Source organism: Triticum urartu, chromosome 5, assembly GCF_003073215.2.
Source record: "Triticum urartu cultivar G1812 chromosome 5, Tu2.1, whole genome shotgun sequence".
NCBI lineage: Eukaryota > Viridiplantae > Streptophyta > Magnoliopsida > Poales > Poaceae > Triticum > Triticum urartu.
The window spans coordinates 560985264-561007776 of record NC_053026.1 but is presented as its reverse complement, the minus strand read 5'-3'; the positions used below and the strand labels follow the sequence as shown (position 1 = coordinate 561007776).

The 22513-nt window shown below is 49.2% G+C and overlaps 2 protein-coding genes across 2 annotated transcripts; both read left to right on the top strand.

Moving 5' to 3' along the window:
• The first annotated feature begins 1418 nt into the window (after window positions 1–1418).
• On the top strand, window positions 1419–2998 carry LOC125510721 (40S ribosomal protein S29). The gene is made up of 3 exons (XM_048675969.1): window positions 1419–1596; window positions 1830–1929; window positions 2755–2998. Exons 1-3 carry the CDS (start codon window positions 1535–1537, stop codon window positions 2761–2763), a joined length of 171 nt encoding a protein of 56 aa, XP_048531926.1. The 5' UTR covers window positions 1419–1534; the 3' UTR covers window positions 2764–2998.
• A 6898-nt stretch (window positions 2999–9896) lies between these two features.
• LOC125510719 lies at window positions 9897–11637 on the top strand. The gene has a single exon (XM_048675968.1). It carries the CDS (start codon window positions 10054–10056, stop codon window positions 11371–11373), a length of 1320 nt encoding a protein of 439 aa, XP_048531925.1. The 5' UTR covers window positions 9897–10053; the 3' UTR covers window positions 11374–11637.
• Window positions 11638–22513: the final 10876 nt, after the last annotated feature.

Here is a 22513-nt window from a genome sequence, read left to right as displayed (position 1 = left end):
GGCGGAAAGAGGAGTGGGGACCCGTCCATCTAATTTTTTCGGTTAGGCTTTTTACTTCTCTGGCGACATCGCTGAGATCGTGGCAACGATGTCGTGTTGGACTACGGTCTCTCCGGCCTTTCCCTACCTCGACGACGTCTGATCTTGCGCTAACAAAGAGCCTACGAGAGTTTGTGTCCCCGGATTTGTTGGATCCCTTCAGATCTTGGCAGTTTGTGTGTCTTCCAAGGAGAGCTTATGCCTGGCTATTAGTGTGGCGACTTCGACATATTCTTTTGTGTTGTTCTCTTGATCTAGTTTCTCGAACCCTCTCTGCTGATGGTGATGCATTGCAAGCCTGTCCCGTATGGGGTGATGCTCCAGTATATGATGTTTCAACGATTTTTAAATCTCGTCTCAAGGGGCGAGTGGCTATTGCGGTCTTCAAAACCTGGTATGGCGAGGGCATTCACAAGTTTCGTTTTTCTTTGTTGTTGGTTCAGTGTAATTCTTAATCCCTGGCCGGCGACGTACAATCAGAGGAAGAAAAAGACTAATATACTTTTTAATAGTGTAATTTTATTTTGTACAAGTCGTTATACGTTCACTTGTCTATTCTTTGTACTGGCCTTTGTTTTTCTTGATATTAACCAGATCTAAGATGCCTTTTGGGTGTCTTTATTCAAAAACAAAAACAAAAACATGAGCAGGCATGTTCTTCATACCGGTTGTTTGCGTCACGATGATGAAAGTGATAGAAGCACCATCAGGCGGCAGGATAAACTAACACATGCAGATGAGATATTTTGGTTCATATTGGATAATACTCTCTCCGTCCAAAAATACTTGTCATCAGAATAAATAAAAAAAGATGTATCTAAAATTAAAATACATATAGATAAATCTCCTTTTATCCATTTTGATAACAAGTATTTTCGGAGGAAGGGAGTATGTATGAAAACGATATTTACAAAACAATAGGTTATATTTATATCCGTAGAGCCCTAAAATTGATATATCAGCCTGCATATCAGTCGTGTCGGCTTAGATTTAAATACTTGGTATAGAGACTCCTGACTGCTCTGTCAATCTCTAGAAATTCCCCCCTTTTTGACAGTTTTAAGCATCGTTAGTATTTGTTGGTAGTATCTTTTCAGTTGCAAACCGGGGATTCCCGAAGGCAGCGTTAAAATCACACGCCGTGTCTGCAGTGGGTGTCGTTCACCAAGAGGGAACAGAACACCACGAAATTTTCTTGCGAAAAAAAAGAACACTACGAAATTTGGAGTTTGAAAAACAAAAGACGCCAAAAAGATGTATCACCCCAATTACCGGGCCGTGGTTACTTAAATACGGGCTGTGAGGCCAGCCCATGCATTCGCAAGCCCATCGATCGGCAAAGTTTCGCAAGTGTACAAGTGAGAGCCCAGCAAGTGAAGCCTGCCAGCCTATATAGAAAACCCCAGCGCCCTCGCGACCCGACCTCCTCATTCTAGCCAGGCGAGAGCAAAAGGTAGGGTTTCCAGTTGCAAGCCGCGCCGCCGCCGCCGCCGCCATGGGACACTCGAACGTCTGGAACTCGCACCCCAAGAACTACGGCCCCGGATCCAGGGTTTGGTAATGATCCTCTCTCTACTCCCTACTCTTGATCGATTGGAAACTCGCACCCCGCCCTCTCCTAGATCGGTAGCAACAGGCGCTTCCATGTCCGCACCTGTAGATCCGTGGCGCAAGCTCGTAGCTTAGCTCTAAATCTTATATGCTCGGGTTAGATGTACATGATTCACGCGCCTTGGATTGCTTGATGGTTTTATGCCCTGACGCGTGGTGGTTTGGATCTTTTCTTGCAGCCGTGTCTGCGGCAACTCGCATGGCCTGATCCGCAAGTACGGGCTGATGTGCTGCAGGCAGTGCTTCCGCAGCAACGCCAAGGACATTGGCTTCATCAAGGTATGCGACGCCACACTGTCCATGGATTTCCTAAATTTGATGGCCGCCGAGTAATACTAGTATGTCCCCATGCTTTGCTTTGAATAATATATATGCTTGGTATGGTTGAACCAGATTTAATTTGCTAGAGACTACCATCTGGCAGCATGTGTTGTTACATACTGTGGTGAAATGTATGACATCTTAGATTCATCTATTTAGAATAGGTGTGTGTTGTGCTCCTCTTGCCAGAGTAAACCTAGTTTTGCAATCATCACCTCATAATAGTTTTGCAATCATCACCTCTTGTTCTGCCTTGCAATGTTTTGTATCTGTTTGATCAATGTGTTAGTTCTAGGCACCATAAGGCATCTTGGAACGTACTGAGTTGTGCATGACTACATGATACTAGCTCTGTTCGTTGTTCCCAGCAATATAAGTCTTACTCTGTTGCATCTGTCCCCAGTTTCAACTACTTTACTAACTGTTAACTTCCAAGTAATTTTTGTGTCCACCGGTCCATTTCAATGCATAACACATTGAGTGTGTTGCAATTGTGCAAATATCTATTATGTAGGTATATATTTCCATAACAACTACTGTTTGATTTAGTAGAAAACTGAGATGATTTTCCTTTTGAAGATTGTTGTTTCCATTTCCACTTTTATCTTATTAACTGTAGGTTTATGCTTCAATTTAGGTTTGGATAAATTATTTTTCAGATTCATATGTTGTTGTGCCTGAATACCTGAATGTTTGTGTGTGACTAATTTATTTTATCCCTTTTATTTTGCATATCAAAAATCTCTTTATACTGATCTCTGAATTTGCACTCTTGTTTAACAGTACCGTTAAGAATGGAAACCTCAAAGGAAGCAAGGACTAGGAAATTATCAACGAACTGTGGTGCTTCATCGAGGCTGATCTTTATCCTATAAGCTATGTAATGAACTGCTATTATGTTTGAATCCTGGTGACAAAACCGTGAAACCAAGTTAGTGACTGCTGTTTGAGCATGTGAAACCGATAATTCTGTTACTCTTGTGCCATTCTGGTTAGAAAGTTGCTCTGCATCCTTATATTTTTATTATTTTGCGAAGGCCGGCCATGCTTTGTTTTGATGCTCTAATTTTATATTCCTCGTTTTCATACCAATTCTTGCCTGGCTTCTGTTCTTAAATCAGCCTCTGCTGTGCTCTACTATTCTCTCTGGGTGATTGTTTATGATCTTCTTTGTTTGTTGAACAGTTGTCCTTAGCTGCCCTGACTTTGCTTAACCTAGAAAATATGTTTGTAATTGTTAAATGGTCATGTATAACACTTGTCAATGCCGAGCTTCTCTAGGGTATTAGGTGCGGGTCAAAACATGCAATAGTGGAATTATTCGTTGGTCACATATAGAATAACCTAGAATCCATGATTGTATATGAATTTGATGCGCGACTGTCCTGCTACAGCCCATATTTTGCCACCTCCCAGATGGTTAGAACTTGTCGGAGGCCAACAATTTCTTTGCCGCCCTCTTGTTCTAATCATGGAAAACCTGGAGCATATCCAATCGCAGATCTGACAGCCAATGATGTCAAATTGCTGGTATTTTTATGTAATTGCCAAATGATACCTGTATGCCACTCAAAATTTGAGCATGTATCACATTGTCAAAATTGAGCGTCTCCAGGGATTAGGTGTGCTTTCTGTTGTCCTTTTGTATTTGTGCGTGACCAAGCATGAGTGGAATTATTCGTTGGTCACGTCCTGAATAAAGTAGAATGCTTAGTGTACCTCAAAAAAGGGAGTAGAAAGCTTTCCCACAAAAAAGAGACCGGGAGAGTAGAAAGCTTAGTGATACGATTGCATATAAATTTGATGTGTGTTCTAGGAGTAGCATGCATGGATACTTCATAGAACCAGTGTATCTGTATCGGATATAACGTATCGGATACGGGTATCCACCCCCTGATTATCAGGGAATAAACTATTTAAAACAAATGTATAATTGGCTGATGCATTTTGGATAAGATACAACAGGACCCCTCATATCCGTCCTAAACATATGGGCGGGCTGACCGGTGGCGAAATTGCCACCCAACCGCGGCTGGTAAACCAGGCCAAAACGTTTGGAATCGCATTTGGACGCGCGACCCCACATAAATTAGATCCTATCCGCACTGCGAGCTCCACTCCCCTCCCACAATACACAAGTTCCTCTCTGCGAGCTCCACCTTAGTCCATGGTGGCCATCAGATTTGACTTCGAGGTGTTCGGATCAGAGGACTGGGAGCTCATCCCTTGGTAGTCTCGAGGAGCAGATGGCCGTCTCGCTACTCTCCGACAATCCCGGGAAGAGTGCATCCTACTGCGGTCTTCATCGATCCGGCGGGAATCCATAGCGTAAATGGCACTATGATCCGTCAGGGCCGGTGGATCACGCCGCATGACCAAGGCCTCGTCGGTATCGGAGACCACCGCATGGCAGGACAACCCAGTTGTTACAGTGGAACCATTTAGGCCTTGTTTGACACAAAGGGCTCGGGGAAGCTTTTAGAGGATTTTCCCACTTGGCCTCAAAAGACCCTAAAATCCCCAAGTTTCTGTTTGGTGTACAGGGCTTATACCGGGCCTGCCTCATAATTTCCCTTTGATCCCCTCCATTCCATGGGGCTTTCACGCATTGAGGGTTACCTCGCGACTTGGCCCTTGGCTCGCCCGACGCGAGGTGAAGCCGCCGCCGCCAACCGCTATCCGCCTCCTCGCCGGCGTCTCCCACTGGCCACAAGGAGACCAAGCCGCCACAAGGCTTCTAGGGTATGTAGTCGTCGCCGCCTCAACTCACCTCTCCTACCCTTCCCTAGGGTGTCTTCTCTCCCCACCATGGCTGTGACCAACACAAGTAATTTTAGAGGAAGAGGACTAGGGATGGAAGAGGTAGGGGAAGAGTGGGGATTTCAGGGGATGTGGTGCAACAGAGGGATTCACCAAATCCCCAATAATCCCCAACCCCTTTGGGATTTGAAAACCCTTTATGCCAAACAAGGCCTTTGGTGGCGCCTCGTCCCCATGATACGCGGTCATATCCGCCTCCATGGTCCGTGGCCAAAACAAGGAGGAGGTGCGGTGTGCCGGTCACGCGAGGCTGCGAGTGCGCCTTCAAGCGAAGGCAGCTGTGGCAGCCCATGAGGCGGAGGCGGCAACGGATTCGGTAGCCCACGAGCTAGAGGTGGAGGAAGCCCTCCGTGCTTGCATAGCCGAGAAGCGGTGGAGGAGGGCAGTCAAGGCGATGTCTAGAGATCAAAGCAGCGTCGTCCGTGCCATGGCCAGACTGCCCCCAAAGAGAAGGGCGAGGATGACGATGGATCGGACAGCTCTCGCAGCGAACACATCCGCCTCGATCCGTTTTACGTATTCGACCGCTACTGTTGCATGGAGGACAGCAAGGGCACGGGGAAAGGCAGCCGTGGATGAACCTTTTTCTATTGTCCTAACATTCGTAGTTAATAGAGCATGTCCAATTGCATGTGTGAACTACATATGTAAAATTTATCGTTGTATGGCATTAGTATGGATTTGAGGATTTGTTTTGATGGATCCGATTGTGGACGCAGACCTTGGATGCCTGCCCAATCACCGTCTTTGGACGCGAGCGAGCGGATTAGGTAATTGTGATTGGTTATAGATGTTTTTAAGAGGTAATAATGGTGCAACCCTAGTCGTCCGACGCCCATCCTCTCCTCCCCGCTTCTTTCCTTCCGGGCTCGACAGCAGGCAGTGGAAGGCCAGCGGCTAGCCGACGAGCTCCTCCTTCCTCATCGACTCACCATCGTTCTCGTCACCGACTCCCCTCATCCTCAGCCCCTCTCACACAGTAGTCCATCCATCTTGTCGAGCTTGATCCTCGGCGGCAGGTCAACGGGTGAGGTCGGCACAACGTATTTGTACTGAACTGTGAAGCCGAGAGTCATAGCCAAGCTCACTTACTCTTATCCTTTCTCTTCTCATGATGTCATCTCCTCTTATCCTGTCATGCTGCTCAACCTACCAACCTGAGGGCACCGTTGTGTAGCCATGTCAGAGTATTATTCAGATCCTCACCCATGAATTTCAACCTACTAGAGCAGTGTTTTGATGAAATTATAAAAAATTAGTAAAATGTATCCCCGTATTAGCACTTTTCCAAGACGAATTTACGTAGGCCAACAATTTTTGCGCTCCCCTCTTGCTCTAAATTGGTTGGCCTGGCTACAGGCCTGAAGGATCACCTAACGGCAGTGTGCAACGAAGTGACTACGTAATTTTATCGTCATGGACTCGCAAACTTGTGTGCTGCCTGATTGCCCACACACCTGCACGTGCCCATCACTTTAGAATCAGAGGGCCGGCCTATGTGCTAACCTAGGTGGCGACGCGATGTGGGAGAAGAAAGGAGGGTGCCTGATCGCCAGTGCTCCGGATAAACCCTCCCGCAACGTGACAGGGCCGTGGAGAAAAGACAAGACGACCACGATCGTCCATGCGACGCACCGCACGCCGTTATTCCACAGCACAGGTGTCGCGGCGTCCCCGCCCGAAGCAGCCGACGCCGTGGACGTGGACGTGGACGTGGACGCAGGGCGGGGAAGCTTCGCCATCGGTCACTCGACGGAAATCAATCGGAACGGCCCGGGCGCCGCGCTGGGACAGGTGGTCGAAGCGCTGGCGCACAGCGCGCGCCCGCAGTCGAGCACCCACTAGGCCCCGTCCCGTCCCGGCGCGATCGGCCAATCGCGGCCCGGAATTTTATCGGGGGCGAGGCGAGATCGGAATCTGAATTCCGGAGGCGGATAGCGCCACCTAGGGTCCCTGTGCCCATCCCCCCAGCTGTCCCCAGCCTGGACTCCAACGAGCCCCAAGCCAGCGCGCCGCTCCACCACGCCTTCCTGCTTCACCCGTCAAGATCGCATATGTGCTCGCTGCCATGCGGGCCCTCACAACGCAAGTTGCACCGCTTTCCGTGGGCGAGGCGAGCTGCACCTGCACCCGTGGACGATGGAGAGAAGGTAGTAGTACAGCGGTTCGGATTAGTTTATGGCGTTGTGGGAAAACGAATGATTAACGCCGGGTTACGGATATGCGCAGGCCATCCCATCCGCCGTGCGGCCGCTGCACATGACAGCGCGGCGCGGCACGGCACGTCGGCACGCACAGGCCGCCTTTTCTAATGCCAATTGCTCCGGCGCCCGTGCGTGCACTTCATCTCCTCTCTGCCGCGCTGTGCTCTCTCACATGCGCGCGCCGGGTCGATCGGGATTAGTAAAAGGGTTTTCCGTGCGGCGGTACCTGGATTCCAGCCGGGCACGGCAGCGGGCGAGTGAGCTGACTGACACCCACACGCCCACCAGCTTTGGGTGAACGGGTCATGCGGCGGCCCCGCTTGGAGCTAGCATTGGATTCTTCTTCCTCTCCTTGAAAACATTCGGCGGGCGGGCGCTCGTGCAAGCTCGCGGGCCGCACGCTGTCGCCCTGCTGCACATGACAGCGATCCGCAAGCGACGACGCCGGGTACCTGAGATCCCAACGTGAAATGCTTCCGGCGCCAGCAGAAAATACACTTCTACTGCTACTACTGTGCAGCACTTCTACAGTCCACACGACGCTGGCACATGCAGTTGTGATCCCGTTGCTGTAGTAAAATAGTGATCATTTGTATACTGATAATCCCAGGTGGAGGGAGGTATGCTATAGCTGGCCTTGAGCTAGTGGTGGTTACTGCTTTTCCGATGCGATCATACTCATGCTTTGACCATGTTAATTTATTGGAAAACTTGTTTATAATTATTTAATTTCTGGACAATGCCTTGAGTCATTACAGCCATATTTGCTACGTTTGTGTTGACTAGGTATTTTGGAAGATACATCAAGCTAAATTTCGATCTTGCCAAAGATTTGTGTTTTGCGTACACCTATCGTAGCCATGGTGGCGGCATTTAAAGTTTGATTAAGCTCATGTTGATATAGCATGGCGAAAACTATTTTTAGATAATGTGGTAAGGCAAAATAATGGATAAGTATTCGGATATGATGCAAGCGTGGCATGAAAGTGATGTCATTGAAGTAGCGACATTGTCTTGCTAGGCTGCTAGCAGGATGTCACGATGTGTGAATAATACCATGCATTCATGCACAAAGTGTAGATGCACATGTTCACACACTCACACGACACCAAAGGAAGATCAGGGTAACGCAGCTTGAAGATTCATGTGGGCACTAGGGATGCAAACGGGGCGGGTTGAGCGTACAACAACATAGTACAAATCCCGCAAAAAGAAAAACACCACAGTACAAATACATCGTTAAATTTAGACAAGTGACGGACAAATTACGAGCTTATTGATAAGTATAGCACCTAGTTCAAAATCTCTACCCACTTTAGGGCATCTACAACGGGAGACGCTAAGAGAGGCGCTAGGATCAATTTAAGAGCGGCACCGGCCGCTTGTTCCTTTTCTCCCTCGTAAAAGACGGGTTCGCCGTTTAATTAGTGATCGATTAGCATCGGCTGTTAGCGCCTGATGTTGGGAGGTCAAGCGCTTATGTATTTTCGAATTTAGTAGTATTTATTTTTTTCTCTGTAAGCGTCTACTTAAGCGTCTCCCATTGGAGATGCCCTTAAAGCCTGGTTCTTAGCTCGTGGTCTCTTCCTCGATGGCTGGAGTGCTGGACGTGTGAAGTTGAACACCAATGGGTCCGTGTTAAACGCGGTCGCCGAAACAAGAATGTTGTTGAGAGATGCTGGAGGTAACATTATCTTCAGCTCGTGCATATATTTATTTGATTGTGATGATATTCTACAGATTGAGATTTTTGCTATACAGGAAGGGCTCATGCTTGCTCTGCAGTGGAGCAACCTACCATTTGATATTGAATCTGACAGTCCGGAAGCCGTCAAGATGATGCAAAGTGGAGATACCAATAGTTCAAAAATACACATTCTTGATAAAGGAGATCAAAAGAAGTTTGATCGAGTGCACTTCTTGTATTACTCATGCTTGACACACACAAAATTATGCTAGTCATCTCCTGGCAAGTTTTGGAAGATCACAATGCCGAGCAGTTGTGTGGCTTGGAAGATCCAAATGAACTTCTCGGCGTTGCCGGTCATGATTGTAATTCTCGATTTTGATTAGTGCATGTATTACCCCGCAAAAAAAGAGACACATATCACATCGAACCTACGGTTTGAACTCTTGCAACAAGGAAGTGCTATATGTGTCCTTTTTTGCGGGGTAATACTTTGTTATTTCTGCACATGCTTTGTTATTTTGTAGAAATGGCCAGATAATTCCTGAGTTTATTCTGCCCAGGATTCAACAATACTCCCAATGTTGCGTACTACAGGCAATATATATTGGCTCTTTTCTTCTACGAATGCAAACAAACATATATACAACCTCGGTTATACTATCCCCTTCCGACGTACAAAGCACAAACATATTTTCAGAACGTCAAATATAACCATTCTAAGTCATGTACTACTTTAAAAATTGGATCGAATACAAATTAAACATATATCTTTTAGGGCCTGCACAAATGTAACACGCGGAGTAAAAAGGACCGGAAGGAATATATACGAGTAAAATACATTTACCCGCAAAAAGAGAGTAAAATACACCAACAGCCTTGTAGAAAGACATGCTTCCTCTCACATACAGTGCCTATGATATGCTACCACTGACAGTGGAACCCCAGCTGAACCCGCCAGTTGCGTGCATGGCCCCACTCCCAGCCGAGAAAAGGAGGGAATGAAACCAAACCAAACGTCTGGCACAGCGCGGCATCCGCCCAACCACTCTCGGATCCATCCGTCCAGGCGCCAGCTCGCCCCCTTCACCCCCCACACACACCACCCCCCGCCCCTCACCCTCACTGACACCGTGCCCCCCCCGCGCGCGCAGCAGAGCGATCGCCAGCCGGGTCGACTGGCGTACGGTTACAGCCATGGCTCAGCGGGATCCAGCCTGGCCGCCCGCCCCCCGTCCCATATACACCCGCCAATCTCTCTCCCTCCCTCCCACCTTATCTCCCGGGTCTCCAAGCCCAGCCAAGGCACGCCCCCGCCTCCCCTCGCCTCCTCCGCTCGCCGCGGATCCCACCTGAGCGATCGGAGGCGCCATGGACCCGTGCCCGTTCGTGCGGGTGCTGGTCGGCAACCTCGCCCTCAGAATGCCGGTCGCGCCGCCCGCCGCCGGCGCCGGCGCCGGCGTCCACCCCTCCACCTCCCCCTGCTACATCAAGATCCGCCTCGGCAAGATGGCCTGCCAGACCGCCGCCGCCCCGCTCGTCCTCTCCGACGCCGCCGCCGCCGAGCAGCCCCCCTCCGGCGCCCTGGCCGCGGCCTTCCACCTCTCCAAGGCCGACCTGGAGTGGTTCGCCCGCAAACCCTCGCTCTTCTCCCCCTCCCGCGGGGCCGCCACGCTCAAGGTGTCCGTCTATGCCGGCCGCAAGGGGACTACATGTGGCGTCAGCTCCGGGCGGCTGCTCGGGAAGGCCACCATCTCGCTGGATCTCAAGGGCGCCGAGGCCAAGCCCGCGGTGCTGCACAGCGGCTGGATTTCCGTCGGGAGGCGCGGCGTTGGCGGCAAGGGCGGCGGGCCCGCGGCCGCGGAGCTCAGCCTCACCGTCCGCGCGGAGCCCGACCCGCGGTTCGTGTTCGAGTTCGACGGCGAGCCGGAGTGCAGCCCGCAGGTGATGCAGGTCCGGGGCAGCATGAAGCAGCCCATGTTCACCTGCAAGTTCGGCTGCCGCACCAACAGCGACCTGCGGAGGTCGGTGGCGCAGACGGAGCGGGAGGCCGCCGGGAAGGAGCGCAAGGGGTGGTCCGTCACGGTGCACGACCTCTCCGGCTCCCCCGTCGCGCTCGCCTCCATGGTGACGCCCTTCGTCGCCTCGCCGGGGACGGACCGCGTGAGCCGCTCCAACCCGGGCGCGTGGCTCATCCTCCGGCCCGCGGGCGACGGCGCGTGGGAGCCCTGGGGCCGCCTCGAGTGCTGGCGGGAGCGCGGCGGGGGGGGGTCCTCCGACAGCCTCGGCTACCGCTTCGACCTCCTCGTCCCCGGCGTCGACCACGCCGTCCCCATCGCGGACTCCACCATCGCCGCGTCCAAGGGCGGCAAGTTCGCGCTCGACCTGACCGCGGCGCAGCCCCTGAGCCGGGGGAGCACCCCGGGATGCAGCCCGCGGGGCAGCGGCGACTTCAGCCAGTGGCCTCTGGGGAACTACCGCGGGTTCGTCATGTCGGCCTCGGTGGAAGGCGAGGGCCGGTGCAGCAAGCCCACGGTGGAGGTCGGGGTGGCGCACGTCGGGTGCGCGGAGGACGCGGCGGCGTTCGTGGCGCTGGCGGCGGCCGTGGACCTGAGCATGGACGCGTGCAGGCTCTTCTCGCACAAGCTCAGGAAGGAGCTCTCGCACCTGCGGTCGGACGTCCTCCGGTGACCGCCTGCACGCATCTCATTCCGACGAGCAAACTGTACAAAGTAGCCGAGAATGTAGAAGACGATTTAGCCGGTTCTTTAGTTGGTTGCGGCGGTGGTAGTTCGATTTTGGCGATGGGTTAGTAGTTGGTTCGGATCGCTTTCTTTTTTTGTGAGCGGCAGTGTGGTGTGGTTGTGATTTTTTAGTTGGCTACTCCACTTTTAGCCTCCTTTGCTAGCTGTTTCCCTCTATGAATCAAATCAAACTGAGAGCCTTTGTGATCTACTACTACTCCATTTCGAGTTTGGCCTTTGTAGAACGAGTCCTTCTGCAACGAGTGAAAAGATGAACTGGTAGTACTCATTTGCGATTGAGACTGACAGACATGAACCCGTGATTCCGCAGAGGATAAACCAAAACCCAAAGCATTTTTGTCTGCAAGGTATCATTGCCACGCGACCTGCTTTTGCATATAGTACTAGCCGAAACGACTGTCTACAAGTGTGATTTTCAGATGAACAAAAGCTTGGCCCGGCCTTTGGATGCTCGGAGGAGCAACTGGTCAAGGCAACCCTGCAAGCAAGGTCGCCCTTAATATTTTTCGAAGGAAAAGGACCTGCGAAGGGGAGCAACAGGGAACGCACGGCACAGCGGGCCAGGAGGACGAGGTGCATGAGGGGTGGGGGCACGGCGATGGCAGGCGTGGTGGAGGAGTACGGCCGGTCTCCCTGCCCATCCGGCACGCCCACCAGTCACCCGCCGGCCGGGCGTGGCAGCGAGGCAACACACACGCCAGTGCGATGGGGGTGTGGGGCTGGCTACCGGCTGGGCTGTGAGCCTAGCGTTGGAGGGGGCGTTGGGATTGGCTGTCGTCTGCGCTGCTCCCGCGCCCGCTGGCGATCGGGCGTGCGATGGGGCCGCCCCGGTCCGCTCCTTCCGGGTAAAGAGGAGGAGCGCCCCATGCCAGCTAGTGCCGTACCTTTCTCTCGAAAAGGAGAGAGGAACGCTGACGTGGGTTTCGAAAAACGGACGCCGGGTTTGCCAGATGAGGTTTCAGCCTCGCGTATCGGATAGGAACAAAATGTTTCGATCTTGGGTGTTTTCAGACCTGGGTTTCGAAAAACAGACGCCGAGTTTGCCAGATGAGGTTTTGGCCTCGTATATCGGATAAGAACAAGATGTTTTCGATCGATAAGAACAAGATGTTTCGATCTTGGCTTGCAAGTGCCAAATTAACTTTAAAAAAATAGACCAAAGAGTTTTCTGGTTAGATTTTTGTGGCCTCTTTGGTTCAACAAAATTTCGTAAGAATTTTTGTAGGACTTCGTTTCTCAGAAAATTTCCTACGTACCATGCTTGCATTGCATTTACGCAAAAAAAAAAATCATGTTTCCATTGCCGGAATAGAACCGAAGGAGTTCATATAACCGAAATGTCTTTTGGTGCTTGGGCTCCATGGAGCTCATTTTTGTTTTTGATGTTTTTTTACAAAACAAAAATGATGTTTCAATACTTCAAAAATTCTCGGGAAAATCAGTATCATATGGATGTATACTTTGCGTGTGCACTTTTTCAGAATGAAAGAGTTAACATGGGAGCTACAAAAAAAAGACAAATTGGTGTTTTTTCAAAAAGTTTTGGAACTTTGAAATGCAATTTTTGAATGTTTAAAAAAAGGGCTCCAAGGAGCCCGAGCATGAAAATGCTGCACTTGTTTTATAAGGCCTATTTTGTATATAATCTCAAACTACTGTTTTAGTTCAACCTCATGAAAATTTTCCGTTGTTTCTATGATAGACATGACACATAAGTCCTTCAGAAAAAAAATTATGTGTTTTTCCTACTGGGCAACCATACAATTTATTAAACACCACCGTGCTTTTAATTCATGTAGTGTGACTCAACATGCCATGTCATTCAATTGTTATGTTCGACGTAGCCATATGCTTCAGAAATCTTCTGAACCAAAGAGACCCATTTATGTGTCTATGTGTTTAGTCCTTTAGTATACTGCCTGTAAATTGTACAATATATGTTGTACCCCAATCATATATGCCAAATTTATGTTCAACGTGTACTATAGTAAACATTTCTGGGCCAAAAACAACACCCTATGCCGGATTTTGCGACAAGAGTCATGTCATGTACTACGAAGTATAGTATATTTTCTCATTATTACATAGGCTTCCTATGAGTGAACATATTTCCTAGTTATAGCTATTGAAATACAACTCAAAACATTGCGATTTGAATGCCCTCGTTGATGCATAGCTTTTTGAAATGGAGGTAAAAAACTTTGCCTCATGTCGTTAATTAAGAAAAGTGTTGCCATCCCACACATGACACATCATCCTCGCTGATGCATAGTCAAAGTGAAGCACACACACTACATTTGAGGTCGGCTGTACCCTGCCTATAGTTGAGCATTAACATGATCTACAACTTATCAACGCCCTATCCCAGTCCATCTCCTCTGCCCAGGTCGACCCTACCGATCCCTCTCCTTCGGCAAGGTCGCAAGGACACCAACGTCAAGGCTTCCCCGTGTCCCCTCCCTTCCCCGCCATCGCGAGGAGGCTGGCGTCGGGCAAGCCCTAGACGCAGCCAAGGAAGGTGGCGACGGGGAGCTTGCTATCGCGCTCGAGTGAGCGCCTGGATCATATTCGCCTGATCCGTCCGGCCATTCGGAGGAGCTCCGCGCCTCCGCGTGGTAAGCTGGTGCGGTGATCCGGGGTGAGCTCCTGGACCGGATCCGGCCGTTCCGTCTGATCCTTCCAGCCGTTTGGGACAGTGCAGGTGCCCGACGGTCGGGTTCGCCCAGAGGTGCCTGATCTGGATCGGGACGCCCTGTAGCCTTCGTCCTCTGCTTGGTGTGCTTCTCTGTATGGATCTGGGTCGCAAGACTTGTCGATCCTCGATGCGGTTGGAGCTGGAGGTGGGGATTCAAATCGGGAGAAATCCCTAGCCGGCCTTTCGGTTGCTGCGGCGGCGACGCTTGAGGGTGCCATTTTTCTCTATGGAGACGCTCGTCAGATCTGCTTCTACTTCCAGCACACCATTTCTCTCCTGGGTGAAAGCCCTAACTGTGGTGGGTTACGACGGCGCCTTCGGCCTCGTTCCCTTCTTGAAGGTGCCGCCTTGGAAGCTGTGTGGCTGGTGGACACCGTTGGGTTGGCGTTGGCGGCGATCTGGATCAGGAGGTGGTGCGGCGTCGTGTCTACCGCGTCGACGACGTCTGGTCTTGGTGGCATGGTGCAGCTGAGCCTCGGTGTCCGATACGTCTTGATGGACGAGCGCATGGCGATCGTGCCATCTGGTTCTGTGGTAGCATCGACGACAATATGGCCTCGCAAGATGTTTGCTTTGATCGCTCTTGGACATGGAATAGTTGAAGATGGCGGCGGCAGATGCAGAGCGTGTGCATGCGGTGCTCACTGCAGGTCAGCCAAACCGGATGGTGCCCTCGGCCGGATGGTGAGACTACCGGATTATATAGTACACATTCATGCGGTTCGGGCACATTATCAAGAGTGTTCGACTTTGTTCGCCAGATCGGTGGCTTCAAGTTGATCCCTGTATTCATGTTTTTTTTGCGGGAATCTCTGTATTCATGTTGTTAGATTTTATTGAATAATAAAGATGGTTGTGTGCATTATTGATGAAGATGAAGAGGTCCGGGGTCATTCTCCTTTGAAAAGAAAAAAACAACGCATCGCGATGGATATGCTTGTTCGATGTTAGTTCTGTTTCGCACACATGACACACCATCACCAGTTCACCACCACCACCACCACCACCACATAGAGTTGCTATCAGCGTCAAAGCCCACGTGACATGTTGCCGTCTCTGAGCTGTGTTTGCAACTGTGAGAATGCAGGGGTGGAAATTTCAACTTCTTTCCATTATCTGAAAAAAAGACGTCGCAGTTCGGCAACCCTAACCGACTGGATGCCGGCGGGCTAAATGCTGTCATCCACGCCACGGCGCGGCCGGTTCGCGGTGCACACCAGCACCAGCCACTCGTCTATGCCACCAGCACACGGGCATCTCCTTTGCCTTCCGAAACACATATTCTTTCCAAGCGATTACGTACGGCGTGAAGAGGAGGAGCGGACTAGAATCAGCGTCTCCGTCCGGCTAGCTGGTGCTTGATGGACGATTCAATCGCGGAGAAAACCAAGCCCGAAATTAAACTTGGCGGAGGAGGGGAGGGGAATGCTGGTTGATAGCTGCGGCTGCCAATATCCAGACGCCGCCACACATTGCGTACACGTCTGAGTCATGACAACTCACGCTCGCCTGGTGCGGCTAATGTATGGCCGCACTCAACCAAGAAAATCACGTAACACACGCATCGCGTCGGATTAGAGCGTCTACAACCGGACAAATACCCACCGCTAACATCCGGCTGTCCAGTAGGGGTCCGGACACAATCTACACTTCCCGTATCAGACCCAAATCTAAAGCGGATATGGGATACCCGTGTGCGCTTGGGCCCGCCTGTCACGTATGACTAACAGCTAGGGTCCGCACCAGTTCGGTCATATCTGTCTCCCTCTTCCTGCTCGAAGAACAATCTTCTCTTCTCTGTTTGCCCTCCTCCATGTTGCCGCCATCGGACTTCCGCCGGTATTGGTGATCAGCCGCCATTCCCAATCAGGGCTTCGCCATCGGATGCCCCAACGTACGCCACCACGTTAAATCCCCTCATATTTTCACCCGGTGTTGTATGTGTTCGATGAAATGTGTGAGACGGTTTTTAATTCTTTCGGTCATTACTTCTAGGTCACCAGTGGATTCTGCGTGGAATGGTGGCTATGTAAACGATGATCTTGACGCATATTCAACGAGTTCATCGCGTCGTCGGATTCAGATAATGAGGTGGCCAAGATGACAACGATGATGATGAACATCAAAGAGGAGTTCTAGAAGGCAGATGAGCACGCCCTAAACTTCAGAGGTTTCATCAAGGGGCGGATAGTGATTCCGCGTGATAGGATTGCCGGTGCACGACTTCTGTTCAAGGACTACTTCGCAACTATCCCATTATTCCATGAAACTTTCTTAGTCGTCGCTACCGGATGAGTAGAAACTTGTTCTTGCGGGTAGTGGAAGGTGTGGAGAAGGTTGTTGACAACGTTAAGCTGAGGAACGAATGTTGTGTAAAACTTTCTTTACCTTCTCTGCATAAATGCATTGTTGCTCTCTGGATGCTTGCTTATGGTAGAGCAGCAGATGCAATTGATGCAGAAATCCGGATAGGCAGACCACGGTCTTGAACATCATAGTGCAATTTGCACGCATTATGGTGAAGGTGTTCAGACCGGAGTACCCGAGTACCTGAGAGAGCCAACTGTGGAGGACACACAAATTTGGTTGGCGATTGAAGCAACAAGAGGATTCCCCAGTATGCTAGGTTTAATTGATTGCATGCACTGACAGTGAAAGAACTGCCCAGAAGGTTTGCGTGGGCAATATCAAGGTCACGCCCAAAAAGCCACCATCATATTTGAAGAAGTGGCATCGCAAGACTTGTTGATTTGGCATGTTTTCTTTGGCACGTCAAGTTTGTGCAATGACATCAATATGCTCCAACGATCTCATTTGTTTAAGAGACTCTGTGACGGGGAAGCTCCACCGTGCAACTATACCGTCAACGGACACAACTACATCATGAGGGTACTACCTTGGCGATGGTATCTATCCTCAGTGGGGCAGCGTCTGTGAAGACCATATCTGACCCCCAAGGCAACAAACAATCCTGCTTCGCAACAATGCAAGAGACGGCTAGGAAGGATCTGGAGAGGGCGTATGGAGTGCTCCAAACTCGTCGGGGTATTGTTCGTGGACCTACGATGATGTGGGAACCGGAGACACTTTGAGAGGTCATGACATGTGTGTAATCTTGCACAACATGATTTTTATGGATGAGGGTGAAGCGGTAGCGCACACGCATGATTTCGAGAAGCCCGGTGCTCAGGTCGTACTCCCGAAACAAGAGGTAGAGAGCATCACCAACTTTTTGAAGATGCATTAACAATTGTGAGATCAAGAGGTGCATACGCAATTTCTGGATGATCCATCTTCCCATGAAGTTCGGCGGCTGCACTGTAGGGTGGCTCAACCGATGGAGCCCGCTGGTTAGATTTGTGGTGACAGGCTCGCGCCATCGATCGCCTCGCCGGCGTGCAGCTGCAAACGTGCTACAGTGGATCCATGGAGATAGGCCGTTGTTGTCGAGCCTGTCCGGCTGTTCCTCCGAGCTTTGCCAGCTTGCCAGGGGCACGTACGAAAAGGAGCGGCACCGCACTGTGCCACTGTCGGTCGATCGACGCAAATTAATCGCGCGCGTGTGGTCCTCCACGAGGGTGGTACGTCTGTACACTGTGCGCAGGCGGTACATCCACGCACCATGCTAGCGTGCTGTTCCTGGCGCTGCGGGTTCACGTGCATGGCGTCTGCAACATGCATGTCCTGCGCGGTACTGTGTGGGAAAGCATGTTTTGAAACGCCTGGGTTTTCGTAGGAACCAATTTTTTTTCCTTTTTTTTGTTTTGAAATTCAGCTCCCTTCATTTTTGTGTGTTATAGCCTTATTATAGGAGCAGCAGCGGATTCCTGAAAACTGGAGTCGTGCAGGATGCTGTTCGGCAGGCTTGGCTGGCAGGAAATGCGGACGGAGTGACAGAGACGGCATTTGGTGCGAGAGCCAAGCGGCGCACGCGCACCGTACGTGCGACTGTGCGGGACATCAGGTTGGGGGTGGTACAGCGCGACCGACTTCGGGCGGGGTGCGTCGTCGTTTGCGTCGGCAAAGGGATCATGCAGGCGCTCATGCGCTTCTCGTGTTGCGTACGGGCCAACCTCCACGGAGGCTTTGCTTTGCTGCTCTTCGCTGAGGACACTCTAAACACGTTAGTTTTGGCCGACCTTGCCACTAGTGGTACGTGTGATTTGGACGCGACGCTTTGGATGCGAGCTGCAGCATCATCCCATGCGGAATGCTCGGGACCTTTGCGCCTTGTGGTGTTGTGGGAGAGGATACGTATGAGGTATGATCAGACGTACAATAGGGTTATCTTATAATCAACGTTGAGGTATATAGACGAGAAAGCAAAATATATGAAAGGTTTCTTTTCTTCTTCGATACGTGAGGATATGTTAGAAAGAAAGATAGGAAAATTTTCAACATCCTATGAAATGTCTCGTCTTAATTACATGTTTTTCACTTCAATGTTGGTCATTCGTAAGCACGAGATAACCTATTGTAGGACATGTTTTTCCTTTTGTGTTTGTAAGATGACGGGGAACCAAAAAGATATATTATCTTATCAACTACTGTAGATGCTCTTACGGCGTTACTATAAAAAAGTTCACGTATCTAACTTTTTCTATCCCATCCGGTTTTGTGCCATTCATTTTTCTGCATGCAATCAGCAATTCCTTGATTTGTGCAGGGTTTTCCATAGGATGAGTAAATATGTGATCGTCATGGGTCCGGGGACGAGTGCCTCCACACATAAAGTTTACTAACAAAATATAAATTATATTTCACAAAATTATATGGTGAAAATTCTCTTTCGAATACAAAACTAGTGACATACTTTTCATTCTATAGAAATCATTTGTTATTACTCCCTCTTTAAGGAATATAAGAGCACTTAGATCACTACTTTAATGATCTAAACACTCTTACATTTGTTTACAGAGAAAGTACTCCCTCCGTTTTTATTTACTCTGCATATTAGAGTTGACTGAAGTCAAACTTTGTAAAGTTTGACCAAATTTATAGAAAAAATTACAAACTTTTACCGTAACAAATCTATATGATGTGAAAGTACATTTAATAATAAATCTAATAGTATTGATTTGTTATTGTATATGTTAATATTTTTGTTTATAAACTTGGTCAAAGTTTATAAAGCTTGACTTTGACCAAAGCTAATATGCGGACTAAATAAAAATGGAGGGAGTATTTATTAAAATAGTCAAAGTTTTACAAAAATACGAGGGAGCCTAATAACCCAATCAAAGAGTCATTGGGTAGCAGAGATAAAGTTCTTTATGGAAGGGAGAGAGTTTATTCCCATGAAAATCAAGTGTGAGCAAAGTAGAGTGGCAGATCGGTTGGCGTTGTATACTATAACTTTTCACGTATCTAACTGCAGATGCTCATAATACTAGGTTATGTTCAAGAGTGTTGTAAGTAACTAGACAAATTAACATACCATGTTTTCTGGAGTAGGTCCACACCACCAATTCATACCTTGCACCACTAAGAAACAACTCAATCGGATATGCATGAGAGCGCCTATTCACCGGCTGTAGATGAGCATCCGCACTGTTATTGATTTTTGAATTATTAGATATCGGAAACATACTCCCTCCGGTCCTTTTTAGTTCGCATATAAGATTTGACTGAAGTCAAGCCTCGTAAAGTTTGACCAACTTTATAAAAAAAAGTACCAACATTCACAATCTGAAATCAATACCAATAGATGTGCCATGACTTAAAGTTTCATATTGTATAACTTTAGCACGGCAGATGTTGATATTTTTTTATATAAATATGGTCAAACTTTGTGAAGTTTGACTTCAGAGAATTCTAATATGCAGAGTAAAAAGAACCGGAGGGAGTACATCATCTTAGTAGTACATCATCCTTCACTATAAGGCCACACAGAGCCCGTCCATAATGTATTATTGAAAGACAGATGGTTTCTCTCTTTCCATGTTTATTAATATATAAATGAGACCAAACAGAGCAACAGAAAGCAATTCGAGCTTCTGATCCAACTGTCTAGACTACTAACGAAAACCTAAAGTTAATGAAACTAAAAAAATTGCAGGTAAAGGTATTACCACTACACCAAAGAAAAACCAATTACATGCTCGATACACAGCAACAACTCACATCCACACCCTGACTACATATGATGCCCTCAGATCTCCACTCTATCCAAAGCCCCGTCGTGTAGTTGTGTGATGTGCTAGGCATTCTCTGGATAAGGAAGAATGGGTGGTACCATGGTGACCGTCATCAGCCTGGTTGGATTGCCATTGACAACCTCATTGGAGCTTTGAGGATGCCACATACGATGAGTGAGTCAAAGCCCTCAATTTGACTCCCTCTGTACAGAGTAATGTCCAGTCCCGAACGTCGCACAAAATCCTTCTTAAAAATGTTTAATAACGATCCACGATCAGAATTAAAAGATCATACAACCACTCCTACTATTCAAAATCCCTCAAAAGGATTGCAGATCTAGCCATGTTAACAACAGAGTGAGGTGAAAGCACCCACTCTCTAGAAACAAACTCAAAGTTGGGACCAAGGTATCGAGGAGGATGGCAACAATGCTCAGTTGTCTCCTTCGGGGTTTGTCGCTCCCATGGAGTCTTGTGGGCAACTTGCATCGGTCAGGGCAATGGCCTCCTTTGACAAGCTGGCCTTTGATTGCAGCCTTGTTTTTGCCACCTCCGACGAAGTACGGGCTGTTGCAAGATGACACTCTACACGACTTCACCTAGCTGATCAGAGGTCTCATTGTTGCGCCTTCGATCACCCAAGGGTTGTGTCGCCTTGCCAATGGGAAGAAGATGAAGAATATCAACCAATCGGTAAGTGCCGCTGTGAGGCATCTGATGTTTATTTATCTATTTTGGGAGTAATCCGCATGTGGTTTCATGGATTGATTGTTGTGGCTTGCCATCTACGTGGTTCTTGCTTGTTGTTGGTGTCGCTGTGTGTGTTTGGCTCCAGATGTATTGGCTTTCATCCATTTTTTCGTCAATTAACCGGGAAAACTATCTTTTTATTAATTAATGAAAAAGGCAAAGCTTTTGACTCTGTTTGAAAAAAAGTTTGACAAATCTAGCCCAAAATACAACTATACATACGTTAAAGGAGATGATGAACAATTTCTTAGTATTTGCAAAAAACACATTCTACATGTTTCTTGTTGCCCCACTTGCTAAGATTGTCTCTAGCCGTGATCTTCTACCAAAGAAATATGATGAACAGTTCCTATACATTTTAGAGGATATACAAGAGGATTTCAAAGGGAATCCTTCAGCGTGCATGCTCCAAACAAAAAAATGCCAAACAATCACCACTGTTGCAAGCTTGTCCATGCATATGCAAGATATTGATGTAAGTAAGATTGATTTTTTTATCCCAGATACGATGCATTGTTAGACGCTGATAAATCCACCGACGACGTCTCCGCTGCCTGCATCTCCCTGATCTGAGCGCCTCCTGGTGCGTCGCCGTTCGGTGCCTCCTTTTCCTCCCTTGTCTGACCGGCGGCGACGGCACAAGCTGGTGCCTCGCCGGCAGATTTTTCCTCGTTTTCCTCGCCGATCTGACCGGCGGCGGCTGGAGCGTCGCCGTTCGCTCTCTCCTTCTCGCACCCCTTGCGAATCTCCTCCACGTCCTCGACCACTGTCCTGACGTAAATCACACCCCCAACCTTCTCGACCACGCACCTGACGCGCCTCCCGCTGCTACTCTTCCGGCGTTTCTGCTCATCCTCCCAGCGGTCCATGATGGCGTCGGGATCATGGCCCTGCAGCAACAGCTCATTGCGGTTGGTCCTGTACCGCTCCATGCGCTCCTTCTCTTCGCCATACAGCCACGGCGGAAGAGAGCTCTTCGCCGCCATCACCCCCTCATTTTTCCTCTCAAAAATAGCAAGTGCTCAAAAAAAAAAAGCAAGAGATCCGAACCTTTATTCTGTTTTACGTTGATTTCTACCTTTATTCTGGTTATTATGTCACGCCTGCAGATCAACCTACAGCGGACTAACCAATGCAAGTGCAGCTAGCCACTTGCAACGACCAGGTCACCGTGGGGCCCGGCGGCCAAGTGTATGCGTGTGTGTTAAGCCAAGTGTTGGCGTGCGTGTGAAGCCAGCGGTGGCTTACTTGTAACCGAACGACTAGTTGGAGACGGCATCGAAACAGTGAATGAATCACTTTCCCCTCATCACATCTCTCTCGCTCTCACCTACTCCTCTGTTCTTCCTCACCCCGATCCCCTTCTCCTCTCTTCCCAAATCCTCTGGATCGGGGCGTGACAATCTGGTATTCAGAGCCAAAAAAAATTCCCATCGTCGTTGGCCGCCGATCGATCGGTAACATCCACCGGGTCAGGTGCGCGC

Excerpts from the sequence above, each read along its gene's own strand:
- LOC125510719 (XM_048675968.1), top strand. The coding sequence starts at position 10,054 with ATGGACCCGTGCCCGTTCGTGCGGGTGCTGGTCGGCAACCTCGCCCTC.
- LOC125510721 (XM_048675969.1), top strand. The coding sequence starts at position 1,535 with ATGGGACACTCGAACGTCTGGAACTCGCACCCCAAGAACTACGGCCCC. Across the intron at positions 1,597-1,829 it reads GGCCCCGGATCCAGGGTTTG|CCGTGTCTGCGGCAACTCGC; the intron begins GTAATGATCCTC and ends CTTTTCTTGCAG.